Source organism: Rhinichthys klamathensis, unplaced genomic scaffold (assembly GCF_029890125.1).
Source record: "Rhinichthys klamathensis goyatoka isolate OS25496 unplaced genomic scaffold, OSU_Roscu_1.1 h1tg000165l_1, whole genome shotgun sequence".
Classification (NCBI taxonomy): domain Eukaryota; kingdom Metazoa; phylum Chordata; class Actinopteri; order Cypriniformes; family Leuciscidae; genus Rhinichthys; species Rhinichthys klamathensis.
Window position 1 is genome coordinate 330,432 of NW_026606697.1, and position 27,795 is coordinate 358,226.

General features: G+C 37.9%; 1 protein-coding gene across 1 annotated transcript in view; it reads right to left on the reverse strand.

Moving 5' to 3' along the window:
• adamtsl3 (ADAMTS-like 3) overlaps nt 1-27,795 on the reverse strand; it is a 180,353-nt gene that overhangs the window by 8,716 nt on the left and 143,842 nt on the right. The window contains exons 18-27 of the mRNA XM_056259125.1: nt 25,921-26,125; nt 24,757-24,939; nt 23,635-23,788; nt 21,811-22,846; nt 13,308-13,435; nt 13,081-13,209; nt 8,313-8,495; nt 7,646-7,762; nt 6,862-7,077; nt 3,922-4,105 (exon numbers count right to left, since the gene is read on the reverse strand). Coding sequence (XP_056115100.1) covers nt 3,922-4,105; nt 6,862-7,077; nt 7,646-7,762; nt 8,313-8,495; nt 13,081-13,209; nt 13,308-13,435; nt 21,811-22,846; nt 23,635-23,788; nt 24,757-24,939; nt 25,921-26,125 — 2,535 coding nt within the window. The remainder of the gene's footprint in view (nt 1-3,921; nt 4,106-6,861; nt 7,078-7,645; nt 7,763-8,312; nt 8,496-13,080; nt 13,210-13,307; nt 13,436-21,810; nt 22,847-23,634; nt 23,789-24,756; nt 24,940-25,920; nt 26,126-27,795) is intronic.

A 27,795-nucleotide genomic window follows, 5' to 3' on the forward strand; every position in this document is an offset into this window, starting at 1 on the left:
AGAAATCAATCCGAGGGGGCAAATATTGGAAAAGTTAATTTCTAACCCTGGTGATAAAAATCATTTTCACAATACTTTTTATTCTAAATGTTCTGATTTCTCTGCATTGTGTCGAAATGTAAAAAAAAAAATCCACATGGATTTCTCCTGCCAGACCAGTGCACTGACAAAAAGAAGCTCTTTTACGCTGACAACTGATATCTGCTCTTCTCCAGCCCCATTGGACTCATAGAGTTTGATTCATGTGCTTCGTTGAGCATCTGCACAGCCCCTGAAAAGACTGATGCTGGGAAGGGAATGATAGATGGGCTGTTTGATGGAGAGAGGCACTTTGGCTGGGAATCAGAGGACCGGGGTGCTGCTCGCAGTCAAATGTATCACAGCTCACAAGATTGTGAAGGGTTCTGCTCTCTTTATATTGAAGTCTATGGAGAGATCCATCAGCAGACGCTCATTTATCAAAGACTGCCACTGTGTCAGACTTCTAAATCGCTAACGTTCAGAGAACTGGGGTAATTATACAGTAGGTTTGATAGCACAGCCATATACAGTTTTTATGGCTTTGTTTATATTGCACCCAATCTTTATTTCTTTTTACAGTGTAATCTTCCCAGTTGTTTAGTAAGTAATGAATCCATTTGTTCAGACAGTGGGGTAATTATCCAGTTCATTTACAGTTATGTAGTTATTTTGGTCTTTAAACCAATGAATCAAACCCATAAATGAGTATAACAAAATACACACAACTCAAAGAATCAGTAAAATCCACTTTTAAAATCAGTAAAACTACAACAAGGTCTAATTTTTTAAAGTCCCCCTGTAGTCAATAATTGTATCCCTTAAAACTCCTCTTTGATCACCAAAATTATATGTTTAAAAGTTTTTTCCATGAGAAAAAATGTGTTCATGCCTTAACCCCTTAAGTGATCTGAACCATATATTTCCACAATTTTCATACAGTTTATGAAGTAGACATCCTATTCAGAAGTAGTAAGGGAAGTTTGGCAGATTTTGATATGAATTCAACCTCTAATAAACAGATAAAAAAGAACACGTATGTGCGTTATAGCTCGCTGGCACATCACAAATGGTGAATCTATAATTTTTTCTTTATATTTAAAACATTTTCAGACCTTTTTTTCTAAAAATAATAATAATGGATGTTATCTTTTGAACTCTTGGCATGAAAACAAACTGAGGTTTCTACCATTCTTTCATGATTTTTCCTGTTCATCGCTATTTCAAAATACAGGTCTGAACACGCCTTAGGAGTATGAAAATATTATTGTTGCAAATTGATAAATTAAGGCTCCTCTGTAATTTATTTTGAAAATAAATCACCAAATATGAAACTTAGAGATTGTAAGCTTTCAAATGATATACAGTTTGTCAATGTCATGATTCTGCCATCTTGTCTTTGATTTCACTGGTCTTGTGGCAGGATCATGGCAGACCCATGTTTATGTACAAGCGCATGGTCTGTTATTTGGACCATGTGCTTGTGTTGTCTCGTCTCGTTACCCCGCCCCCTTGTTATCCTCGTCTTGTGATTATTGTCTAGTCAGTTTCACCTGTCCTCGTCATTAGTGTTCCCTATTTAATCCTCTTGTATCTGCTGTCTTTTGTCGGTTCATTGTGATTGTTACCTGAGTGTTAATCCTTGTCAAACCTTTGTCAGAGTCTGTGAGTATCTTGTCAAGAGTTTTAGTCCTGTTGCGCTTTTGCCTGTAAAGGTTATTTGTGTCCCTATAGTTATCTGTCTCAGTCTAGTTAGTCTCATAGTCCTGTCTTGTTTTGCCCCCTCGTGGGCTTTGTTTTCCCAGTTATTTGTTTAATAAATCGTGTTGCCTTGACTACTGTCTGCTATTGGGTTCATCCTTCCTCATCCTCATAACAGTCAAGATTAGTTTAGGTTTAGTATAGGATATTACTGTTTTAAATATGTAATGGCTGTTTAAAACCCCTTAAGTGCCACCTGTGGGCCGGTGACACTTAAGGGGTTTTAAAGGTGGGGCAAGTCGTTTTTGAAATATGCTGTTTGGAAGCTAGTCGGACTGACACAACAACAAACGTGTAGCCAATCAACATTAGGGGGCGTATGTCGGTGGAGGAGAGAGAACAATCATGAGGGAGATTTGAAGAAAGACTGCAGAAAGAAATAAAGGGTTATGTCTGGGCAAGAGCTTTAGGACCCGCGTTAATATTAGAAAAGCTGTCCAGCGCTGGAGAGAGCTAAGTGGGAGGGCCTGAAAACAGACACGGCTGTTTCTTTGATAACACTGGGTTTGAGTGTCATGTGTGTCTGGAGCTGCTGTGCTGTTGGCAACTAACAACCAACTCTTGTTTGTTAATACTATTGTGTACTGTACATTCATTTTTTGTGCTTCCTTGTCATTCGTTCATCATCTGCACTTTATTTTTCATGAAGCATTATTTTGTTGTGCTTCTGCTATGATAAACAAACATCATCTCTTGGATTGCGTGCGTAACGGAGGCCAGCTAATGAGTCGCCTTGGCGACTGCTAGAAAATGCAGTGTCTGGTGTCATTGTTAATGCAGTCGACTCGCTTACAGGGGGACTCGTCTTCACCAGGAGCAACATCAAGCCTTGCAGGGCATGAAGGAGGAACAGGAGCGTCGGTTCGAGGTGCTCCTCCGAGCCCAGCAGGAAGACCACGAGCTGTTCCGGAGCTGGATAGACCGGGAGGTTCGGGCCACCCAAAACCCATCATCGATAAGGTGGTGCTGGAGCAGTTGGTGGCGCGGCTCCCGAAGAAGACCGCGCAGTGGGTCCAGTGCCACCGGCCGACGTCGCTGAACCACGCCCACCTCACCACAATTGGCTAACAGCATATTTCAAAAACGGCTTACCCCACCTTTAAAATAGCTTGAATATAACTCTACACCCTTGCCTCATTTAGTATACGCAGTTCTATGAATATGCAAATTAGCCCCGCCTCCACTCACTCACACCAGCTCAGGGATACACTCGTTTTGGGGGTATTGGTTACGTATTGGTAGGTAGTTTGTGACGTCAGAAACACCAGCGATTCCAAGCCATATTTTTGAGACTGTCTTTGGTTCACTGCAGTTTTAAGGAGACAATACTCCGCAATCGTGTTGACTGATAAATTTACACAAGGTTTATCTTAAAGCATATTAAAAACCCCACATAGACATATAAACAACATTAAAAGCTTGATTTTCACCACATGACCTATTATGCCCTTTTGTAAAGACTTGATTTTGTTTTTAGGGTCTACTAGAATAGGTTTTCATGCTTTAATGTTTAAAATACACCATATTTTTCACATACTTTACCTTGTTGCAGCACTTCTCTTCCCAGTCTGTCAGTATCTCTCGGTTTAGTTTCTGTCTATCTCTCTGTCTCCTTCCGAAAATCACAATGTGCTCTGATTGGTCAGCTGGACCAATGTGTTGTGATTGGTCAAATATTGAATAATATTTGTTTTTTTGCATATCACCTTAATTTATAAAGCACTTTTAACAATATGCCTTGGGCGGGAATTATTTAAACGAGGAATATTGTGACGTGTTTGTTCCCAGAAAGAAAACTCAAGACTACAATGGAGGCGTTTCAAGGATTTTAGAAACAGTGCGCACCGATATAGAGAATCCCCTTTGGAGTGACTTTGTAACTTTGCAGACCTTTTTCATGCTCAAACAGCAATATTACACACTAAAGAACGTTGAAAATTTAACAAAGCATATTAATAGGACCCCCTAAAGTGTGCTCATAAAATCTCTTAATCAGCTCAGTTGCCATAATGATTTCTTTAGAAATTAACCATATATGAAACCATTCTACTCTACTAACATGCAGACTGTGTAATGCCAGATGAAGGTGCCAAATGCTTCAGATTATGAAGTACATTTATTTATTTACTTATTGAAGCATACCTGGGAGGGCAGTCCAGGAGGTTGCACGGTTGTTTTTGACTGATCGGTTTGGGAAGATGATGACAGACCGAATGAGGTGTCTCCCTTCCCTCTGACGTCAGACATCGTACCTTCCTCATCTGAGTCCCTCTGCTGCCACAGGAAGCGCTGCATGTGCTCCACTCGCCCAAATGCCACTCAAACTCTGAAAAAAAAAACACAAAGAGAAAAATTAGGGATGATATTCAAATTCTGGTCGATACCAATAAACAGATAATTATTTAAAAACAGATTTTAGTTTTTTGCCTTTAGTTTGTCATTTATTTAGTATAAATATTATATAAATAGTATAAATACTATAGAATTGTATCATTTATTTTATTATACAATTAAAACTGTAAACTGTACTAAAAACTTTTTCATTTGCGTTTAAAAAAAAGTGCATACAGACAATGTTGTCAATGCAATCCCATTCACACAGAGCTGTGAAAATGACTAAAAACGCTGTTATATGCCATGCCATGCCAGTAGCTGACGATGTCACTATAGACTGAGACTGAGAGTTTAATATGCATGCGCATGACGTCACTGTTTTGGTAACGACCGACCAGCGTTGACCACCGATATTGGTATCGTTTTCAAAAACTTGCACTTTGAAACCTGTTTTCAAAATTTTGCATATATTTGCATAAATATAGAAATAGGAAAAATTAGCATGCACAATTAAATACCGGCCAATCCAACATAAACAGAAACTGATTAATAAAAAAAATGCCTACTATTGATCAATAACCATAACCAATATGGTACCGATATATCATCCCTAAAAACAATACGTTTATGTACACTCCAAACATGCACCAATATGTTTATATGTTTATATGTTATATGTTCGGAATGAATCGGAATGTATCTTAGCATCAGGCAAGGACGATCAGAGATGAACCACAACCACTCAAGTAGCTGCAAAATCGACCTGATTCAAAGTGAGAGGTTATGGAGACCATTAACAAGCTCTTCAAGGTTACTAGGAATCTGGGCTTGAATATCCACACAATCGTCTCTGTCTTTTAAAATTTCTGGCATTGTGCCGGAACTGAAAAGAAGACATGGAGCTTTAACAAGACACAAATGAGCTCTCCGAGCGGTTGGTTCTCTACAAGACAGAACTGATGTCCAATTCATGTCCAAGCCTTCAACACAACTCATAACAATTTTACTTTCCTGTCTATTCTGCGTGTTGAGTTTCATTAGAAGACAACAGCTATTCATCATTCACAGACTTTTATACTAGTACTTTTTATTTGTTTTAATTTGCTTCTTTTTTTATTGTCACATTATACATACAACAAAAAGACACACAAACCCAGTAACAAATAACAATAACATACATGAATGAAGAACAAAACCATATGTATATTACAATTGGATAGTGTGCATAATTTTTAAATCCCTAACATGATAAAGCTTATTAAAAAAAAAAAAAAAAAAAAAAAAGTGTTATATATAATGATATATATAATAGATAATATATGATTAGATAATGATATTAGTGCACAGAATTTGATCTTTAATGCATCATGATTTTTTATATTTACCCTCATTTATTTTTAATACTTCTCATCCTTTGCTTGGTGTCATGTGATGTGATAGCTTTTTATGCTTTCTCTTCAATGACAGCTTTTTGTCAAAAAATGAGGACTTTTTTGTTCTAAGCTGAAAGCTTAGATGACATGAGCATGCCAAGATGAATTGTGGAATTGCCTCATCTGTGAAGGAGATATGCAATGATCCTTTAAAGCTTGGTTAAAGAAGCTTAATATCTAAGAATCTTAATATGAAAGCCTTCAAATCAAGAGCGTGCATCTGATGCTTGAAAATGTTGTCAACGTAGGATCACTAGGATAAAAAAAAAAAGCCAAATGTGCTGGCAAAAATGCTCCTATGTTTTATGGTAGCCTCCTGTATATAGCCTATGGTTAGCAATATGACATGTGTAAGAGTATTGTTTTTCCGAATATCAGCACGACTGCAAATATGATTGATTTAATACAACAGTTCAATAAACAAAAAGTTATTATTAAATGGCATTTTAGACACAACATTGTAAATATTGATGTTTTCGATTTATTTCACCAATGAAAATAGTTCGAAGGAGAATTGTTATGCCACTCCGAGCAACACACAGCCGTGGTTTGTTTCTGAATGAATCCGTGTTTTTGACCGATTTGGGTGAGTCAATGATTCAATGAATCATTCAATGAACTGCAGTCACATGAAGTCCAGCTCCCCCTTTCTGGACGTCATGGGTGGAGTTTAACCTAGTCCAGCTCCACCTCTGTGGATCAAATGGGTGGAGCTTGACCTAATTAGGTTTAGCAATAGGGTTATGGGTGGTGTTAGGGTGTGGATAGACCTTCAAGCTCCACCCATTACATCCAGAGAACTGAACGAATCAGTTAAATAAATGATTCAGCGACTCGATCATCAAGACTTGGCGCCACCTACCAGCGGTTTCAGTTTCCTATTTAAATGTAGGCCTATTATTTCATTTCTATATTCAAAATTGTATATTTCAAACATTAATCTCATAACATTAAACTATTTATGTAATTGTAATTGCAGTGTAAATTCATTAATACCACCTCTAAGCAGCATTAAAGTGTCAGTGTAAATACATCTAGTGTAAATGTCACTTCTATTTTGTTCACTGATTTCATTTGATTGGTAAAAATAGCCAGTTATTCATTCTCATTAATAAAGTATTCAGACAAAATCTGTTTTCATTTACGATATATCTTTTAAAAATGTGGTTCATTTTGTAGATTTCATTTTGCATTTAGCTATAGTATAGTTTCATAAAATATGTTTATGATATTGTGACGACCCTACTGTATGCTATTCCAAAACTATAGAGAGCTCTTGTTTCTCCTCACCCAAGTTGTTTCTCTTCACACTAACCTTGTGAAAGCACGTGAATCCAAGCTGTGAGACGCTGCTGGTTGTTGGTCTGTGTTTGGCACTCGTAACGTCCGTCAAATTCCCCTCCATGCGTGTTCATCTCCAGAACACGTCCTCCCGCCAGCATGCGGTAGCTCACGTCTGGACTCTGCTTCAGGGTCTGGTTCTGATAGGACCACTTGATGGGCTTCTTGTGACTGGAGACCACTGGACAACCTAAAGGGGTTATGGGTGAATTTTAAGAGGAAATGGATTTGACATCTCCTGTCGTTTGCAATTAGTCTTAAAAAGCAAGCCATGTATTCACTAAAGTCTGCAAAACATGCAGTGAAAAGCATTTAAGACTCAATTAAACAGTCTTAATGGAAAATCTAAACTCACAAAAACAAAGACACAAGAATAAGAGCTACAAAGGCTGCCCAATACATACAGTAAACTCACATCCCTATGCTGTGGTACCTGCTGTCCTAATTTAGCAACCTTTTAGAAATGTATGTATGTCATGAAACATCTCTTTGTTGGATTTTTAAAAAGTTTTTAATTAGTATTTTTTAATGGTTATTGAGGTAAAAGATCTTAAAATTCTTGAAATTAAATAAATTTGCTTTGTGAAACAAGCTAAAAACACATGAAAGTATCTGTAGTAAGACATATTCTTTGAAAACAAGTCTCACACAGTCATACACAATAACAAAATGGAAAATGATGTAGGTGAGACTAATTATATGGTGTTTAAATTACAAAACAAGCTCATACCATTTACACAACATTAAAAGTGCTGTACCTATCCTTAAGATATCTCCTGGTTTGACCGTGACGCTGGTGCCGATCACAGAGGTCATCAGAACCCTCTTCCTGTTCATTTCCTTTGAAGTCTGGTGCTCAGATTCACCCAAAGATCCTGCCATGAAAAGAGCATTGTGTCATCAAACGCAATCAACCAAAGCATTCCTATAGGTACTGTAGATTGTTTTGTTTTTTGATGGTTGAATGACCTCAAGTAGTTGAATTATTATTCTTAGTCAGAGCATTTTTCCAATCAGCAGAGAGATTATGGCTGACTTTGATGGAGACAGAAATGACCTCAATTAATAAAATACTGAGGGCCTCCAAATAAGGGCCTCGACTGCCTTCTGTATGTGGCCTATGAGATCTCCAGAGACAAACGGCCTCTATAAAGAAGGGCATATTTCTTCATTTCGCTGCATAGATGGATTTTACCACCCCTGTAGGCTGTAGGTCTCACGTTATTTCTCAACAGGACGCGCCAAACGATGCCAATATCAATATACGACTCGCAAATCTCCCGCTGAGTTAGCTGACTTTGTCGGAAACAGAGCCAACCCACAAAGTGCGGTTCACTTAGCACCGAAGCGCTGTCGTGCAAGGATTTCCCTGTCACCCGGTGAAGTGTCGACTGACATATGGCTACTATGGGAATCGCTACTCACCCGCCACACGTAGCAGGCTGGAGGCCACCGATTTTCCAATGCTGTTGGCAGCCACGCAGGAGTAGGTGCCGTAGTCTTGCAGTGTGAGGTTTCTCAAGAGCAGAGATCCGTTCCGAAGAGGACTAGCACTGGCGCCTAGCGGACCCTCCTTGTGGTGCCAGCTCACTGTTGGCTGAGGGACACCTGTTCAGAGATAAACGTCAAGTCACTCTCAATCAATCAATTCACACTCAAGTCTGGAGCTGACACTAATCACCACTTTCTGTGAGTAGGGTACACTTTGGTGTCCCATTACTTTTTAAAGGTGTTGGAAGGGCAAATTCTATGTTGTCAGAAATGTTAGATATGTTACATAAACTATTATTTAACAAAAAAATAGCACAGCATGAAAATAAAGTATTATTGTTATACAGTATAACAGAATCACACAAACTAAGACGTGCCAAAATTTGTTTCAAAAACTGCAACATTTAAATAAAATGAACATAAATCAAACAGCTCATACAATATTTATAAGCATATTGGACCCTGTACCCTATTCATGAAAAATGCCAAACGCACTGGTCTGGGAGCAGCTTTCCCAAAAACAAACCTAAGCTCATGACAAATCACCGAACAAGCTCCAGTATTTAGGGGCAACTGCTATCTTACCATTAAAAGACTCATATATCAACATTAAAGCTCACGCAGAATTATTCAAACCGCTGAAAATGTTGATTCAAAGAGCAGATCAACAAGAGGCCAGCAGATTGCCACAAATTACTTGTACAAATGGGCACAATGAATGCAAATTGCCTCCCTCCAACCAGTTCCCATGGGACACCCCGGGTGAAAATAATGAGCAGCACATGGATTGGAGTCTGAGTTTTATGGTCCCCTGTTCTACCGAGTGGAGACATTAGTACTGACATACAGCCGTTAGTCTGAGAGCCAATGAATAGACACGCTCTCAGGAATGGAAAATAACATCGGAGGCCTTGAGGTGTGTGTGTGTGTGTGTGTGTGTGTGTGTATCAAGCGTACACGTGGGCATTGACACACTTTGGCAACAGTAAACTGTCAGGCATGCTTGCAAAGATGGCAGAAACTGATGTTGTTAATGTAGGTAGGATTAATAGTGGCCGCCGAAGTGACCTCTCTATTTTCTTGGAGAGGAAATTTCCACTGGGAGGAGAAACGTACACAGGAACAATAACTACATGATTATGAAGAAAAAAATGGAACATAAAAGAAGATATATTACACACAAAATGTGTATCTCTATGTGCTGGCCGCCTACTGACTGCATACTCATACAAACACTGTTCCAATAATGCTCTCTGACTATTTTCAAATCCTAATGAAAACCATATCTTTGACTTTTGACCTGTTGTAGAGCCAGATGATGTACTATATTATAGCTCTATATTACTGCCATATGGACATTACTTTGACACACTCTGCATTGAAATAATAAATTTTGTATTGTGAAATAATATGTATTGTGAAAAGGGCTTAACAAATAAACTTGAATTGAATACTGATTAAAGTTCTCCTGTGCACTCAGCACTACTTGTCTAGTATCAGTCAAGTGTCTAGTATCTGTAAAACTGCATTTTTCCATCTTAAAAATATATCTAAATTACATCATATGCTCTCAATGACAAACGCTGAACAATTAATGTGTTCATGACATCAATGCTAGATTATTGCAATGCTATTATGGGTGGTTGCCCTGCACGCTTAATAAACAAACTACAGCTAGTCCAAAACACAGCAGCACACCAGGAAGTATGACCATATTAGCCCGGTTCTGTCAACACTGCATTGGCTCCCTATTAAACATCGTATACATTTTAAAATATTGCTGATTACTTACAAAGCACTAAATGGTTTAGCTCCCCAGTACTTGAGCGAGCTCTTACCGCATTATAGTCCTTCACATCTATTGCGATCTCAAAATTCCGGCCAGTTGATAATACCTAGAATATCAAAATCGACTGCTGGCAGTAGATCCTTTTCCTATTTGGCATCAAAACTTTGGAACAGTCTTCCTAACATTGTCCGGGAAGCACACACACTCTTTCAGTTCAAATCTAGACTAAAAACACATCTCTCTGACCTAGCATACACATAACATATTATAGACTTCAATAATTCAATGTTAGGCTGCATAGATTAGGTCAGCCGGAACCGGGAACACTCTAAATCCTGATGTACTTGTTATATCATAAGAAGGATGGCGTCTACGCTAATATTAGTCTCTCTGTTTATCCCGAAGTTTACCGCAGTCCGCCGGATCCAGATCTGATGAAGGACCTGCGCCTGGACACGACGACAACACAGTCTTGAAGTGTCAACTAGTCTCTCCCCTGTTAAGGCCTCCTTCCATTCTCTTTACCTCTGTACAGATAATATGTTGTCAGGATAATTCCGGTTCACGTGGCTACGCGGAAGCGATAAATAATTATTTATTATACATTTTTAAGGCCAGACAAGTAGTTTGTTGAGGGTTGATTTGTAAAGAAGGACTACACGCCTGAGCACATATATATTAAAACGCGCATACCTATAGACTAAACATGGATTTTCGCAGGTTTCTGTTTTTAAAGTTAGAGATAACCTTCTTTACAAAAATTGTCCAGGCTTGCACCTTGGAATCTATTTCAGGGTTTGCGTTCTTGAGCCACCAGTTTCGTGCGGACGAGCGGGCCGGAGCGCGTTGAGTGTTTCCTGTTAGAATGGTGTCGTGTTAGCGGCACCTAAGTTAATAACTACAGTAATGATCTTTGCAACGGAAGTGAATCAATCAATCAAAACTAACTTTAGCTGGACAATAACTTTATTCTAGCGCTCCTGTAAAGCCAAAACAATCTCTGTTACTGTAATTTCCCATTATCACTGTAAAGCTGTTTTGAAACAATCTATATTGTTAAAAGCGCTATATAAATGAAGGTTACTTGACTTGAATTTCTTGAAGAATGTTCGAAAATCAATCACTTTTGAAGTTACATGGAAGCCGTCTATGTAGGCAGCTCACTATGTTTTAGAACGGAGCTATTATTAATGACCTACGTGATAAGCAGACTGAATTACACTGTGCAATCATGCAACCTGAATCAGACGGTTGTGGTAGGGGGTGTGTATCTGGATGTGTGCGTCCTCTAACAACACATCTCTCCACACCATCAGTTTAACCGCTCAATTACAGTATCTTCTTACATCGTTACCCATAATCCACTGCTCTGTGGCCGCCTATGCCGTCCTTTCTGTAAAAGCCAACTGGACTTGCTCTTCAAATCCCATTTATTCATCTTAGGGAATCGGATGGTGATGAAAGCATGAGAGAACAGCTGACACTTATGGTTCTCTGCTGCAGCGAGGCCATTGTTAACAGCAGGTGTCCTTTGCATCAACAGAATCCCCAGATAAACAACTCCATATAAATTGCGGCGGGGAGTGAAGACAGACAGAGTGGCCTGAGAGAGGCCTTTATTTATTTAAACTAGGGCTGGGTAAAAAAAGATAGATTTCTCGATATTAATCAGTTCTCATTTTTATAAACCGATATCGATTATTAAATCCCAAGAATCGATCTTTTGGTCTATGCTGTTTTCAGTTGATGAATGAACAGAACTTTGTAGCTTTGTGCTTTGTTACTTTTCTAATTCAAATTCTGTCAATTTTATTACGAAATTCAAATAATACATTTTGTCGCTCTTTAATGTGACGTGAGATATTTCTATTGCCGCCTCACATCAAGCGAAACGCACGTTAACTGATCATCGCTTCTGCTTTACTAGATACAGCACAAGATAAAGATGAATGAACATCAGAAGGTCTTGAAAGATCCAGTACATCTTATCAAGATCAATATCATGCCTCATGTAATCCATCAATTAGTGTTTTAACTTTATTATTATAAAAACTTTAAGGGTTTGTATATAAATCAGTCCATTTCAACCTTTACTATTATTGTAATGTAGTACCAACTGACTCCTTGTATAGATTACAGCAATAGTTAAGAGATTTTTTTTTCCCTTGAGAAAATTTGTTATGCACTGTGCCTGATATACTGTATATTGTATTTAATTGATATTGAATAGATTTGAATTTAATCGAATCGTAAGCTTGTGAATCGAAATCGAATTGAATCGTGACATTTGTGTCAATACCCAGCCCTAACATAAATTTGCAAATAAAAAGGAGGTGAAAAGAAGAAGAGTATCCAGTTTGGGCGTATGGAGTTTGAAACCATAAAGGGGAGAAAAATACCAAAAACTGGTCTTATTTTAAAGTATCATTGATCAAGACTTTAATTAAACACTTTAATTAAAGTATATCTGAATGATTATGAATTATATCCACTAAAATCCGCTAGACCACTCATTGTACAAGTAGAAATCTATAGAGAGCTCTAAAAAGAAAATTTTAGTACAATAGGCCGACAGGAGGCCAATTTTTCAGTAGATTGCTGGTTGTAAATGATGCAGCACAGCATAAATCCCATAGAGGGGGCCCAGCATCCTGAAAGCCTGTTGACTTTACACATCATTTCTGTCCAATTAGTCGAATCTTTCACCAAAACCACATGGACAAGAGCTATTAAGCATAGGATATGCACACATCAAACATGTTCACTTTTTCACAGAGTGAAGTATTTTGTTAAGCATCTACATTGAGGCTGCACTGGAGAATATGCTTCAAGTTTGTATGACATATGATGATTTCTTAAAAGATGCACAGCATAATTTCCTGTTGCTCTTCTGGTTGTGAAATCATCCCTCACCTTTGACAGGGCACTCCAGGGTGAGGTTGGCACCTAAACGGACACTGATAACACCTCCAACCGCCACCTTCAGACTGGTACTCTTCAGATCCGACGTGTTTCTCTGTGATGCAGCGATCGTGGGAGTTTCTGTTTGAAAAAAACAAAAAAAAAACAGCTCACATTGCATATAAAACAGTCATTATAGAAACAGTCATTAAAGAGAGCAACAGTGTGCGATGTCTCACCAGCCAACATAACATGTGTTGTCTCTGAATCGGAGCCCAACTCGTTGGTGGCGGTGCACCTGTAGGTGCCCACATCATTGGCGCCAGGGCTCGAAATGTGTACTTCTCCACCACTGTCCCACGATACCCTGGGTAGGGCAAGAGAGATGCGTCAAATCAGCTGCAAGTTTCAGGGAACACTGTCAAAGCAGCTTAAAGGGAAGATTTCAAGGTTACAACAAAAACTATAACACTGCGATATGCAGGGAAAGAGACCAGAGGGCTTTTTTTTAATGGATGTCAGTGGAGAGGCTTCACTACACAATAAACTGCATTTGTGGGAAAACAACTTAATCATTTAAAATCCCCCTATTATGAAATATTAGAATAAAGGTTCCTAATTTAGTTTTGGAGGTCTCCTACAAAAGGTTTACATGAATCTGAATGTCAAAAAACATTCTCATTTGATCATAATATACATTGCACAATCACTTTTGCTGTAAACAGCTGTATTACACTGCATGAAAGGTAATATCCCATTGGCTAATCTTCAACATGTTTTCATTTATCTATTTTTAGAGCTTACATAATTTACACAGGGGGTGGAATGAGAAGTCACATAATATATATATTTTTTTTTTTACCACAGGTAGGATTCAGCTTAAGGCTTCACATTTGGCAATTAATTTCTATGGAACAGTGTGATTCGTACATCTCTGACAGAAATTCATTGATGTCAAGGGTTAATGTGTTGATTGGTTATCAAGTCACAACATGCTCCAACTTGACTGTTACGCTTTCTCCAATGATAGAGCCGTGGACCCTACTGTTTTATCACATTTACCCTAACCACGTACGTATGTAGCATTACACAATTGGAGACTCACTTAAACCGGGTTGTTGTATTTAAACCGGGTTGTATCTGGGTTAAAACAACAGCTAGTTTGTATATATAACAGAAGTGAAACCACAGGAGCTCAATGCACCACTCTGTGCCCTTTCAATGAAAACACACACCACGATTGTGTTTTAATCAACAGCCACACCATCGGATCAGGTCGAGATCTGGTTCAATCTCTTATTTCCTGTATATCAATCACAAGCTGCCCTTGGGCTCTGGCACTTTTCTGTTTCTGGTTCGCTCTTCACGTGATCTCCTACAGCAATCAGGAATCCCAGAAGAGTCAATCAGAGTGAGTGTGATGAACCCTCAGAGGTGTTTATATACCTGATTAAAGTGTTTATTGTGCAGACGCCGTTGTGCGGCTCAGGGAGTTCATCTGACACTCGTGAAGTCTAGTGGGCCTCCAGAGCAAAAAGTTTTTAAATTCTTAGACTGATCCTATAACAGAATAACACCAAAGAAGGTATCAGCTTAATATCTGTCTTTGTTTTCGAAACTAGAAAAAAGAAGCAAAGCTGAATTTTCAGCATCATTACTCCAGTCTTCAGTGTCACATGATCCTTCAGAAAACATTCTAATATGCTGATTTGCTGCTCATGAAATATTTTTTCTTATTATCAATTTTGAAACCAGTTGTGCTGCTTCGTATTTTCCCGGATTCTTTATGAAAAGGATGTTCAAAAGTTCAGATTTCAGTAAGGATGCTGCCTTTTAAGCCAGTTGCCTATGCATACAGAACACAGCATGGAAGCTCTCTGTGTTTTGGAACAGAGACAGAGTGATTAGGAAAGTCAGGATAGAAGCCTTCAGGGTGTAGTGAGCTCTCCGTTTGCTCCCACCCAAACCCACAAAGGGACACCGGCACAAAATGTGCATTGTATCCCATCCAGCACACATCTTATGAAAGTCTACTCATTCAGACCCACTAATAAAAACACACCAGCTGAGTCATGTCTGAAGTATCGAAGAAAAGATATCATCTAAAGTGTGATGGCACGTCTGGGCCGACTCACATGCACAAATGTGTGCGGAAAATCAACTTCGGGACAATGGCGGCATTGTTTCACAGTCACAAACATTATCCTACACTTCAATTTAATGCCACATTTAATGAAAAAAAATAATCATTACAAGACGTCTTTGGAAAAATTTGAACAGAAAATAATAAGAACTTGCATGCAGATAATTGCTTTTTTTCTTTTATACAAACTAAATTTAAGACATATTGTCTGAAATCAAGTCTTACATAGCTTTGCGGTTCAAGTACGGTAAATATATCTTGTTTAACTGATGTTTACCAATTTTATTACTGGAAAACAAGGCAAGTGTTTCTGTTTTGGCATTTCTTGTAGACACAGGAAGATAGGGCAGAACCAGTGTTGGTATTGTTTAAAATACAAATGAAACTATAAAAACTGAATTTTTTTTTTGTAAATGGAAAGCCGAAATAAATATTAGATAAAAAAAACTTAAACTAAACTTTTACAGTTACCTCTGATGTAATTGCATTAAATACGTATAGACTATAGAACAATTCTGCATAAAACAATAGTGGATTAAACATCAAAATGTAATGTCTAATGTTAAAACGTATGCTTTTGTAAATGTAACCTTCTCCCTTTAAATTACTTTGGTCAGGTCAAGAATAATATATGCTATTTTATATTATTTATCTGAAAGAATTAAAAGAGCGGTTATATGCTATTTTATATTATTTATCTGAAAGAATTAAAAGAGCGGTTTCATCCTTGTATTGTACAGCCAGATGAGGTTGTTATTAAAGTAATTAGTAATAAGTAATGCAACACTTTTTAGAGAGAGTAATTAGTCCAGTTAATCTAATTACATTGTTGAAGATATATTTAGTAACTTACCCAACACTGTGCTTACCTTAAAATAACATGTTTCATCTAAATATCAATCATACCATTACCGGAGCAGAAACTGCACTGGTTTGAGTGTGATTTCCAGTTCACAGCTCTAGGAGTAAATCAACCTTGTTAGGATCTGATTTAGAGCGTCGCCGTGGTGCCAAGACACATCTGAATAAAAGGGCACGAAAGGGTGAGACTTCACACAGCTTTAGAGTCTGTGAACGTCAATCACCTCGCCTGTGTTTTGCTTCACATTTGGCCAAAAATAAGAAGCGCTACGTAAGCGCAACAGCAGAGACGGCCCTGGGGCCATGATCGCCACAGGAGCTGCGGATGGGAGGAGAATGGAGATATACGCCATCACACAGAGCTGCTGTTTCTCCAGTGAGCTTGTCATTGCACAGGACACGTTTCATTACTCCAGTCTTCAGTGTCACATGATCCTTCAGAAATCAGTCGAATATGCTGATTTGCGGCCTAAGAAACATTTCTTATTATTATCAAGGTAGAAAACTGTTGTGCTGCTTGATATTTCTGTGGAAATCATGATGCATTTTTTTCAGGATTCTTTGATGAATCAATCAAATCATCATATTCGAATGATTTCTGAAGGATCATGTGACAATAAAGACTGGAGTAATGATGCTGAAAATTCAGCTTTGCATCACAGGAATAAATGACATTTTAAGATATATTCAAATAGAACAAAGTTATTTTAAATTGTAATAATAATACTGCCGTTTTACTGTATTTTTGATCCGATAAATGCAGCCAAGGTGAGCATAAAAGTCTTCTTGAGTCCTCAAACTTTTGATCGATAGTGAATATAACTAACTGAAATAATACATATTAATAATATAATAATAATAATTAATTACATTTATATAGCGCTTTTCTCTGCACTCAAAGCACTTCACACAGCGAATCTCCTCAACCATCACCAGTGTGTAGCATCCACCTGAGCTTACTGGTGGAGAGGAGACAGAGATGAAGCCAATTGGTGTATATATATATGGGGATGATTAGGAGGCCATGATGGACAGAGGCCACTGGGCAAATTCAGCCAGGATGCCGGGGTTACATAGCCTGGTTCTACCAGACTCTCGTACATTTCATTTGTACAGAGAGTCTGGCCTCGCTCCATTGAGAAACGTTTACTTCCTTGTAGGCGGGTTCTCTGTTAAAGATCAAAACTATTGGATCTGCCCAGCGTCACTCAGGATCTGCCATAGCCAATCGCTAACGTGTGGTCGTGACGTATGTCATGCGCCGAAACCGGCTGGAAACAACAAGTCCGAATTCCATATTCATAAATCTAAATATCTAAATGCTAAACCTCTCTTTCTTATATTTGTGAAAGAATTTTAAAAATACCTCTTTTCAATTAAGTTGTCTGAGAACAAAAAAAAGCCTTAAAAACATTATCTGTTTGTAATTATTTTCCTTTTTTCAGTGTCATGTAATTCTCTTAACTTGTTCATGTTTATTTTATATTATCCCCCTACTGTTTTATTTTTGTTTTGTTTTTATTATTATTTTTTGTTTGTTTTTGTATTATGTTTTCTGTTATTACTTGTGTATTGTTTTAAGCAATAAAAAAAAACAAGTCCGAATGATCACAGGATTATGTTTAGAATAAGATGTCTGTCAACGAGAGCTGCATGTTTTGTTCATCGAATTTAAGAGTTCAAGGAACAATTCTAAATGTATATTTGACACTAAGGACAGTGATGTATTCAGTCAACTGTCGAAGCTGGGTGTAATCATTAACAATACGCCGCTGCGGTCGTTTCGGATCTGCCGCAAATGCTGTACAGTGATCATCGTGCACGCCGAGCTGCCCAGCACCAACTCCTAACCTCTCTGCCTCCCTCACTTGGTCCTCCATTAGTGCAACAAGAGGAGACGACAACAACTATCGGCTTTGCATCCTATCGTTCGCCTTAGCTAACTCATCCACTAGCGGAGTGAGCTGGAAAATTAAACTTTTCCCGAACCCCGTGGGGAGGAGGGCCACAACATCATGGCCACCAACAACACTTAGCAAACATTGATCTTGCTCCGGCTTTAACTTCTGGATATTCGGCAGTTTTGCAACAACGGACCGAATAGATTTTCTCACGTCTTTCTCCGCTGCCGTTACTGAACTCCAACTCAAACTGACGCGCTACATCAACGTCATCGTTCTCAGCCACTCCCTCTGTTCGCTGATTGGACCGGTAAAAAAATTATTTCTGGAAACCAAAGTCTACAGCACAATCCCAGACGTAGTACTGAAGGAAAATAAAATTGAGCGGAAGTGCGTAGGAGGGCGGAGCCAGGCTAGGGGTTACACCCCTACTCTTTCGAAAGACATCCTGGGATTTTTTGTGACCACAGAGAGTCAGGGCCTCGGTTTAACGTCTCACCCGAAGGACGGTGCTCGTTGACAGTATAGTGTCCCCATTACTATACTGGGGCGTTAGGACCCACACAGACCACAGGGTGAGCGCTGGCTAATAATTAAAATGCTACCAAATTGTTACCTTCACAAATTGCCTGAACATCTTGACAGACAGAGACAAACAGATAGTTTATGTTTCTTCCCATTAATGAAAAAAAAAAAACTGACACTGTACTTTGGAACGGTTTCCATATAGCCAGACAGTTTTTAAAATATCCCCAATACCTGCAGTGAGAAAAGAATAACATGATCAAATTGTAAATATTACTCTGTAGGAGTGGAACGCATTCATTCTGGGTTGGCACTGGGCTGGCATGAGTTGGCAGCGACGTTATATTTGGTTTTGGAGTCAAGTGGCATTCTACAGCGCTGCTTTGATGGAAGTTACTGTGCGGCAGTAATGCAGTCGAGACCGCACAGAAACACGGCTGTCAACAAAAGAGTGGGAGGCAAATGATTTGGCAGCTCTGAGCAATACTGTGGTCAAAATAACTTGAGCATAATAAATAAATAAAGTATTATAGAAGGATTGTGCCTGATCCAAAAAAATAATAGGACAAAAATGGTTATAGCTGAAAACAAGCTTGTTTCCCTGAGTTGAACTTCATATTTAAAAAAAAAAAAAAAAAAAAAAAATGCTTGCCAGTTTGAGTTGAGATCAGTTCTGTCCAGGATATAGAGATGATGTTGCATCAAAACAAGCATCAATCAATTAATTTAATTCCAAGACCAATAAAATACAATGTGATCTGATAATGGATATGACATGCAACAAAAATTTATCATAAATTCAAGCTGTCAGAGTCAACACCTGCAGGGTCATTTTACAAAACGGGTCCCATTTGTGTCTCCCTTATACAGTGCAAGTTCAATTCAATTCAGTGAATTCAATCATGGATGTAGCTGCATTGTGTTTTAGTAGTTCTTTGTATTTCCCTGATTTTACCCATTTGTACAGTGTCCTTGGGTACCTTGAAAGGCGCTTTTCTAAATAAAATGTATTATTATTGTATTATTATTATGTGTAAATATTATTTGTAACAATGATTAACCAATGCCATCTTCAACTATGTGTTAACAGACATTTTGCTAAACACATCCAAAATAAAAGTTTGTGTTTACATAATATACAGTATGTGTGTGTACTGTGTATGATTATTTTGGACACATGCATTTAAGAAAAATGTGTTATTTATAGATCAAATATGTATATTTATGTATAAATATAAATTATGTATAAATATATATATACAGTATATATAGTATACACATGCAAATATTTCTTAAATATATCCATACAAATGTGTGTATTTATATATACAAAAGTATTATACACAGTACACACACATATATTATGTAAACACAAACTTTTATTTTGGATGCGATTAATCACTGCCCAGCACTAAATATAATATAATATAATAAAACTGTTGGATATTTGTATGAATCTCAACAATAAATTCTCTTTCTAAACACAAGGCACTGTTACCTCAACATATTGACCTGATGTCACAATGCAATTAACATTTAAACATTTTGTATCTCTATCTAAAATGTCTTAAATCTCAAACAGTTACTTTAAAACCACGTGATTAAACTGGAAATGGCACACACTTCGTAAAATGACCCTACAGTTCAAGTCAAAAGTGACCCCTGAAAGTTACAGCGCTTCAGTATATCACGACTACCTCAGAGCTGCTGAGTTTTCAAACCCAAGTTGCGAGAAGAGGCCTGAACAATGTTTGCACAGCCATGTCTCTTTCAGGTCCCATAGCGCACGCCAGGAAGAGGGGCAGACAATGTTTGGCGACTGTCTGGGCGGAGGCTATGTTAAGGCCGTGAGCTGGACAAAGCTGAGTTACTAAGTCAATGTTTTCAATGACGGTATTTAACAGTCAACAGTATAGAGTAGACGATTAGACCACAATGCGACCCTGGAGAGAAACTGAAAGAAGCACAGCCAGTTTTTCTGACCCCAACGGACCGCATAACGTGAGATCTGGGGTGCTTTTGAGGTGAATATTTGAGTGGGTTTGTGATTAACAGGCTTTTGGAATATGCGGTTGCTCAATCAAGATCAGTCACGGCTGGACTCAGAGGTACACAGGGAGTCTTGTTTTCTATAAAGAGAGAAAAAATTGCATTTCGGTGTAAAAGTTGAACTCTGCTCGTTTTCAGCATCATGTTCTTGGACTAAAAGAACTATCGGTGATAATGACAGAAAAAAAAAAAGAGTAAAGTCATGTGAATTCCAGAAATTTTGTAATCAGACACTCTACTGGTGTGTTATAGTAAAAATGTCTATGCCATTACTGTAGTTGGATTTTGAGCAGGAACAAAACGCCACATTTACAGGAATAGTTCATCTAAAACTGATAACTGCACTTCAGTGGAACACAAAAGGAGATATTCTGAAAAAGGGAGGCAACAATATTGAATAATATTGATATGATCAATCTTGTTATTGTTAATTAAAACTAAAACTAGCAAATAAAAATAAATTAAATAAAAATTAAAATATTAGACTTTTTTTTTATTTCAGTTAGTTTCCAAGGCAACATTTCAAATTTATATTTAAGATGAAGTACTATAATTACTAAAACTGAAATAAAAATAGATTAAAGCTAAACATAAAAAAAAAAAAAAAAATGCAAATGCACATGCACAAAATTGCTAAAACTAAACTAAAAATTAAATGAAAACTGAAAACAAAATCAAAATATTAATAAATGTATAAATTATACTAAAATAACACTAATAAGCCACTAATAAATACTCTGGTTAAAGCTCAGAGTTATATACAAGCTTTAACTCAACAATCATAAAGCATAATTCAAGAAAAAGCTTTAAAGGGTTAAATATTCAATATAATCTTTCATTATCCCTTTAAGTTAGAGATGTATGATGGCAAAAGTAATATAAATCTAAAAATATATGAATCCTGAATATTGGCCAATAAATATCTAATATTGGCAGAAAAAAAAATACAGATAATTTTTATAGCCCAGACAATGCATAAATGTAAATATAAACTAATATAGTACCAGTACAGTGTGCATTATTTTTCATAAACTATCCTTTTGAGTTACATGTAAGAATAATAGGTTTGGAATGACACAGAATTTATGTTTTTCCTTTAAACATGGATTTAAAGCCGACAATCAAAAACTCTTAGCCCTCCAAAAACTGTAGAGTAAAAAGAAATAAACTGCAGAAACAAATAAAAAAAGAGAAAAATAGAAAGAGAGAGAAACTGCAACATTGAATTAAACCCCCAACTACAGTACATATCATTGTCTTTACCTGTCGCTGTTCTGTAGTGGAGCTCCATCTTTGCTCCAGGAGAGGTTTGGAGGTGGTAATCCCTGAGCGGGACACATCAGCGTGAGGCTGTGGGTAGCATTGGTTAAGTAAGCGTTCCTGCCCACATGGATCCGGAGATCCCTCTGGAAGTTCATGTCAGATCCGTGATGCCTTTGGCGAATGATTACCGCTCGACTGCCTCTTGTCGACGCCATTTCCCCAGTAAGTTCTGAAGTGTTTGGCGTCTTATCTAAATGATTGTCCATCGTAGTGCCTTCCTCTGTAGGTGCCCCTTGCCCTGCGGCAGCCAAATCCTCTATTAGCTTGCCTATCAGGTGCGATGCCATTTCATCCGACACATCCCCGCTCTCTGCCAGCTGACTGATGTTCTTCACAAGCTCCTCGAACTGTGCAAGTTCAAGGACAAAGGCCCCTGTGTGGCTCCTGGGCCCTGAAGCCAAAGCATAGTTCCCCAAAGCAAGAGTATCCCAGAGCTCCTTAGGCTGGCCATCATCATCTCGGTAGAACTCGTTTCTTTGCACCCAGCTTGGGCGAGATTTTGGAGCCTTCTTATCAGGTGGAAACCCCTCATTGCACTTTGAACCAACATAACCTCCTTCTTTGTTGAGGTACGGATGAAAGTTCCTACTTCTTTCCTTCCCCAAACCCTTTCCTTCAGGCTGTTCCAGAAGTCTATTATTGTATCCGATCAGCTTCAGGATGAAGGTGTCTGAATCTTGATTGGCCCAGCACCGGTACAGTCCAATATCTCCAGCTTCCAGGTTGTAGATCCTCAAAGCCCCAGACTTGGTGATGCTCAAACGTTTGGAACTAGTCAGATCACTCCCATCCTTCTCCCAGCGGATCTGAGCTTTAGGGAAATGCCGCACAGGACACTTGATAATGACGGCAGTCTTGGGAAGAAGGTAGGCTCGTCCTCCAATGGTGAAACTAAGCCGTTTTTCTTGTCTGGTCTGGATGTAGATGCGTTTCAGGCCAATGACCTGAGGGCAACGTTTTCTAGAGTGAGTGTGCTCTGTGGAAAGAGACGGAAGAAGTTTAGGCGGTTCAAACATCGGTTAGAGCTAATTACTTTAGTTTCGCATGAGGTTATGAATGCTTTTGAATCCCCCAAATAATCTCTGCAGTTCAGACGAACCAAATGAAGTCAAATCACATGGGACAGAAGGGCTTTGGAAAGTTTAGGTGAAAGAACAAATAACATGAGGGCACAATGTGAATATACGTTCTCCGCTTACTGGCTATTGGAGCGCCAATTACCGCGGGACCTTATCAAGATATACAAACCAATAAACCAAATTCAGTTTGAAACTGAAGCTTAAAAAAGAAACGTTATCAAGATCGATTTTTCTGAACCATAGCATTAAGCTATAATCAGAAAGCATCTCAAAGCCATCCTGGAAGTTTCACATGTTCGTAATATATGTTCACATATAGTTATTACATATGACCATAGAGAGTTCATTGGTTCATGGGTGTCATGAGAACAGTGATAACATGCTAAGTGATACCTACTGATCCCTGCTATTTATTTGAGAAATTTGAGACTCGAGTAAGATTGTGTTGTCCCTACAGCTCAAAACATCAGGGGGTCCCAAAATCTTTTTATGAAATTTCCCTTGTGTTGGTATCCGAATGTATGGAGACCATAGTGAGACCAAGATCAGATTGAGGTCAGTTCTAAGTTAAATTACAACCACAATTTTACAGTACACTAAATCTACAAGAATACATTCAGGCGTAATGGGGTTCCACACTGGGTAACCTGTAGGTAAAGGATGGTTGGAATATAACATATCTTACTGCTGCAGGGGCTCATACGGCAGCTCCTGATCAGGGGAGGAAGAGGGAGGTCACTGCAGGACGACCTGTCCAGAGTGACCAGCTGACCGGACGCCGTCTGTCTCCTACAGACAGGTTCCCTCCGCTGGACACCTTTACCACAAGTCACAGAGCACTGCAAACATACATGGACAAATGGTCCTGGTGTAGAGAATGATAACTATAGAGGTAACTACAACAATAAATATATTAGCGTCCACACCAACGCGCAATACCTTTGTGTTTATTATAACAAGCATGCACAGTTATGTTGTCTACTGCTTTAAATGCTCAAGCTCTTTAAAGCAGGATGAATTCTGGCGGCTGACGATGTTTTTATCGTTCATAATTCTGAAAGTGATTCCAACGATATAATTTATCTGTGTCGTTATCGTTATATGGTGAGGAATTCCATATTCTTATATACTTGGAATGATTGTTAAAACGTTTTAGTTATTATTATAGCTATAGTCCTTGAAGTGAACTGGCCTTAACATCTTCAAAATTGCCATTTTTGAATATCTAATTTTTAATTTCCCGGAAGAAAAAAACTATAGGGTTGGAACAACATTAACTCTTCTACTGGTTTTAAATGAAGCTAAATATAGCACCATTCAAAAGATTGGGTTTGGTCAGATGTTTTCAAATGTTTTTGAAAGAAGTATTATGCTCACCAAATATTTGATTAAAATACAGTAAATACAGTAATATGTTGATATATTATTAAAATATAAAATAACAGTGTTTTATTTATAAATGTAATTTATTCTTGTGTTGGCAAAGCTGTATTTTCAGCATCATTACTCCAGTCTTCAGTGTCACATGATCCTTCAGAAATCATACTAATATGCTGATTTGCTGCTGTTGATTATCAATGTATGTGAAAAAATTAAGTTGTGCTGCTTAATTTTGTGGAAACTGATATACATTTTTTTCAGGATTCTTTGATGAATAGAAAGCACTTACACACAGAACAGCATTTATTTGTAATAGAAATATTTTGTAACATTATAAATGTATTTACCGTCACTCTTTGTAAATGCATGCTTGCTTCTTAAAAAAAAAATCTTGGTTAGAAACACACACACACATGCAGAAACACACCTTGGACCACTCTCCGCCTTCCAGACGAGGCAGCAGACAATCAGGGTTGTTGCATGTCCTGTGTACGTCGGGTTTGGTTCCAGCGCACTCCTCGTCTCTCAGCTTTAGGTAGTTTCCAGTAGCTAGTCTCTGTTTACAGTAAACCTTACGCCACTGCGTACCTCTGCCACACGAATGAGAGCACTGACCCAGAGATGAAACAAACACCAACAAAAACACAAACAAACAAATCAACATCAGTCTTTCCCACATATGCTACAACCACAGAGAGCACAGCATGTGAGAGAATACAAATCACAACTCTTGATGTTTACAGTAGAAAGCCAAATAAAGATGGATCATGTTCCATAATCACATATCCTCAAAAACACATGCTCAATGAGAATAACAAAGTGAATTTTCAAAGTGCTTACGTAGGTCTCTGGCACTTTCTGCTATTTTAATCAAATAAACACATTTAGACAAAAGTCTCTCCTTTCAGTCTCATTGATTTCTAGGAGAAACCATTGAGATACTACAGAGATTTCTTAGACCAAGTTTACACTCTCAGTCCAAATCCGATTATTTGTGTATCTGATTGGAATCTGATCTAAATGACTGACTGTCCACACTGTGCATCGCAACTGGTGCTCTGATCTGTGTTGGTTTCTATGGCAATGACATTGCGTTGGTGGGCCTACGCCAAAAGTAATATGGAGTGGTTTGAAATGTTGTCTTACAATATGACAATAACGTGTAGCCGCAACACTGGACTACGGCAGAAACGCAGGAAGCTGGAACGCATGGCTTTTTTTCCGTGCTGCCTTCTCTTGCCGGTCTCAAAATTTAAAGACACTTCATCACTGGACTACAGATTATATATTATAATTTTCTGGGTGATCTGCACACCTACAACAACACAACATAGTTTCTGCAATGGCAAGAAAGTGACATAAGCAATAAAGCAATGCAGAATCTAATCAGAGAGGTCAGACTGAAACATTTCAATTTGATTTTAAAATGCATGAATGTAGATTGAAACGAATTTGAAATATCAGATTATATGTGAGTTTTGCCGTTCACACTTGCTAAATATAATCAGACTCCAAACGGATATACACAAAAATCAAATTTAAACTGACGGTCTTTAGTAATTAATAATCTAAAATCACAGGGGTCACTAACCTGTTGCCACTCCTCGGCCTCCCAGGACGGTGGACACGCCACCTGGTTGCAGGCCTGCAGTTCTGGAGGTCTTGTCTCCACACAGTCTGTGCTGGACGCCGGTTCAGTGCGGTTTCCCGCCACAGACCTCACGCAGGACACGCCACGCGTCTGTAGCCCCACACCACATGACACAGAACACGGGTTCCACACGCTCACCTCCCATCTGAAGAAAACACACAAACCCACGTCTTACACACTACATGGATTCACAAACCATTTTACATTGATGTGAAATACAGGATATTTTAATGAATTTAAGGGTAACGCTTTATTTTGATGGTCCCTTTAGACAAAGTAACGCTGCACCTACACATGCCAACTAACTCTCATTAGATCATTAGTAAACTGTCTGCTTAATATCTAACTCTTTATTGTGATGGTCCTCCAACAGACATTTTACTGACTATAAGTAACTTTGCAAGTACATGTCAACTTATTCTACTAACCCTAACCTAACAGTCTACTAATATTCAACTAATACTCTAATGAGAGTTAACTGACATGTAGGTGCAATGCTCCTTATAGTCAACAGAATGTCTAAAGGGGACCATCAAATTAAAGTGTAGCCAATTTAAGATTTAATTTTTTTTTCATAGGGAACTGATTGGATCATGAAAAGTGGACGTCAATGGAGTTGATCCTACAATAAAGTCAGAACTGAATGTAAAGGCATTTCTCAAAACCAGTAAGACAAAGTTCGAACTTTTCGGTGTGGCTACTCTGGTTATCTGTAGGCCTATTTATAAAATGAAATATTTTATTAAAAAAACCACCCTGCCTCTTTTTGTTTTCATTTCATAAGTATGAAACCTATTAACATGTGGTTCAGGCAATATGTGCATATATACCCTGATTATCTTCACCGTACGTATGTACATGTAATAAAATGAAATATGACATGAAACACAACCCTGACTCTTTTTGTTAAATGTCTATTTTAATGATCAATAATAGCCATTATAATTCAGTATAATGGTATTAGTATAATAGCATTATACCCAAGTAATAACTAAGTATTAGTATAAAGTATAAGAAGCTGTACAATAGGAAATAAAGTCAATCAAACAATTTAGTCAAACGTACAAAGTCAGCGCTCTAGTGCAACGGTATAAAGTTAAATAAATATATAAAGTTATGAAACTTCACTCAGCCCACAGCCAAAACCTCGAAACAAATAATAGATTAATGAAATCAAAGATGGCCATTAGATATACACAATACGCGTTATATCTCATGTTTAACCACTACAGAGACATCAGAGCCAGCAGTATACGGCAGAAGGCCTAGCCGACGTAAGGCTGTTCCAGGCGGGTTAATAAGCGCTAAGCTCCGGGTGATCGACTGGATCTCACAACTCCGGAAAGGTCTGTCTCCAATACCTATAACAGTAGCCTAAACAATGCCTAAAGCAATGCCAATTGGTTAACCAGTGTTATTCTAGTAATATTTACGTATTTATTCATATTTTGAATCGGGTTTTATTTTTATATTATCAGTTAACATTTTAATTTTAGTTTAAGTTTTAGTGCTTTTGTTATGTTCTTCTGTCATTTTCATTGGTTTTAATTTTGTTAATATTTCTATAGCTATAATAATTTTTTTAAATTATTTTAGTTTTAGTCATTTTAGTACTTAAACTTATTTAGTTGGCAAGGCAACATTTCTAATGTTCATTTATGTTTTTTAAGTTTACGTTTTTATAATATTTATATTTTAGTTTTGTTTTATTTCAGTTAACGAAAGCCTTTTTAATAGTTTTATTTAACAATAACATTACTGTGGTTCACATTAACCAACAGTCTGTGCAGCCTGGGGGATGTCAGCTGAAAAGGA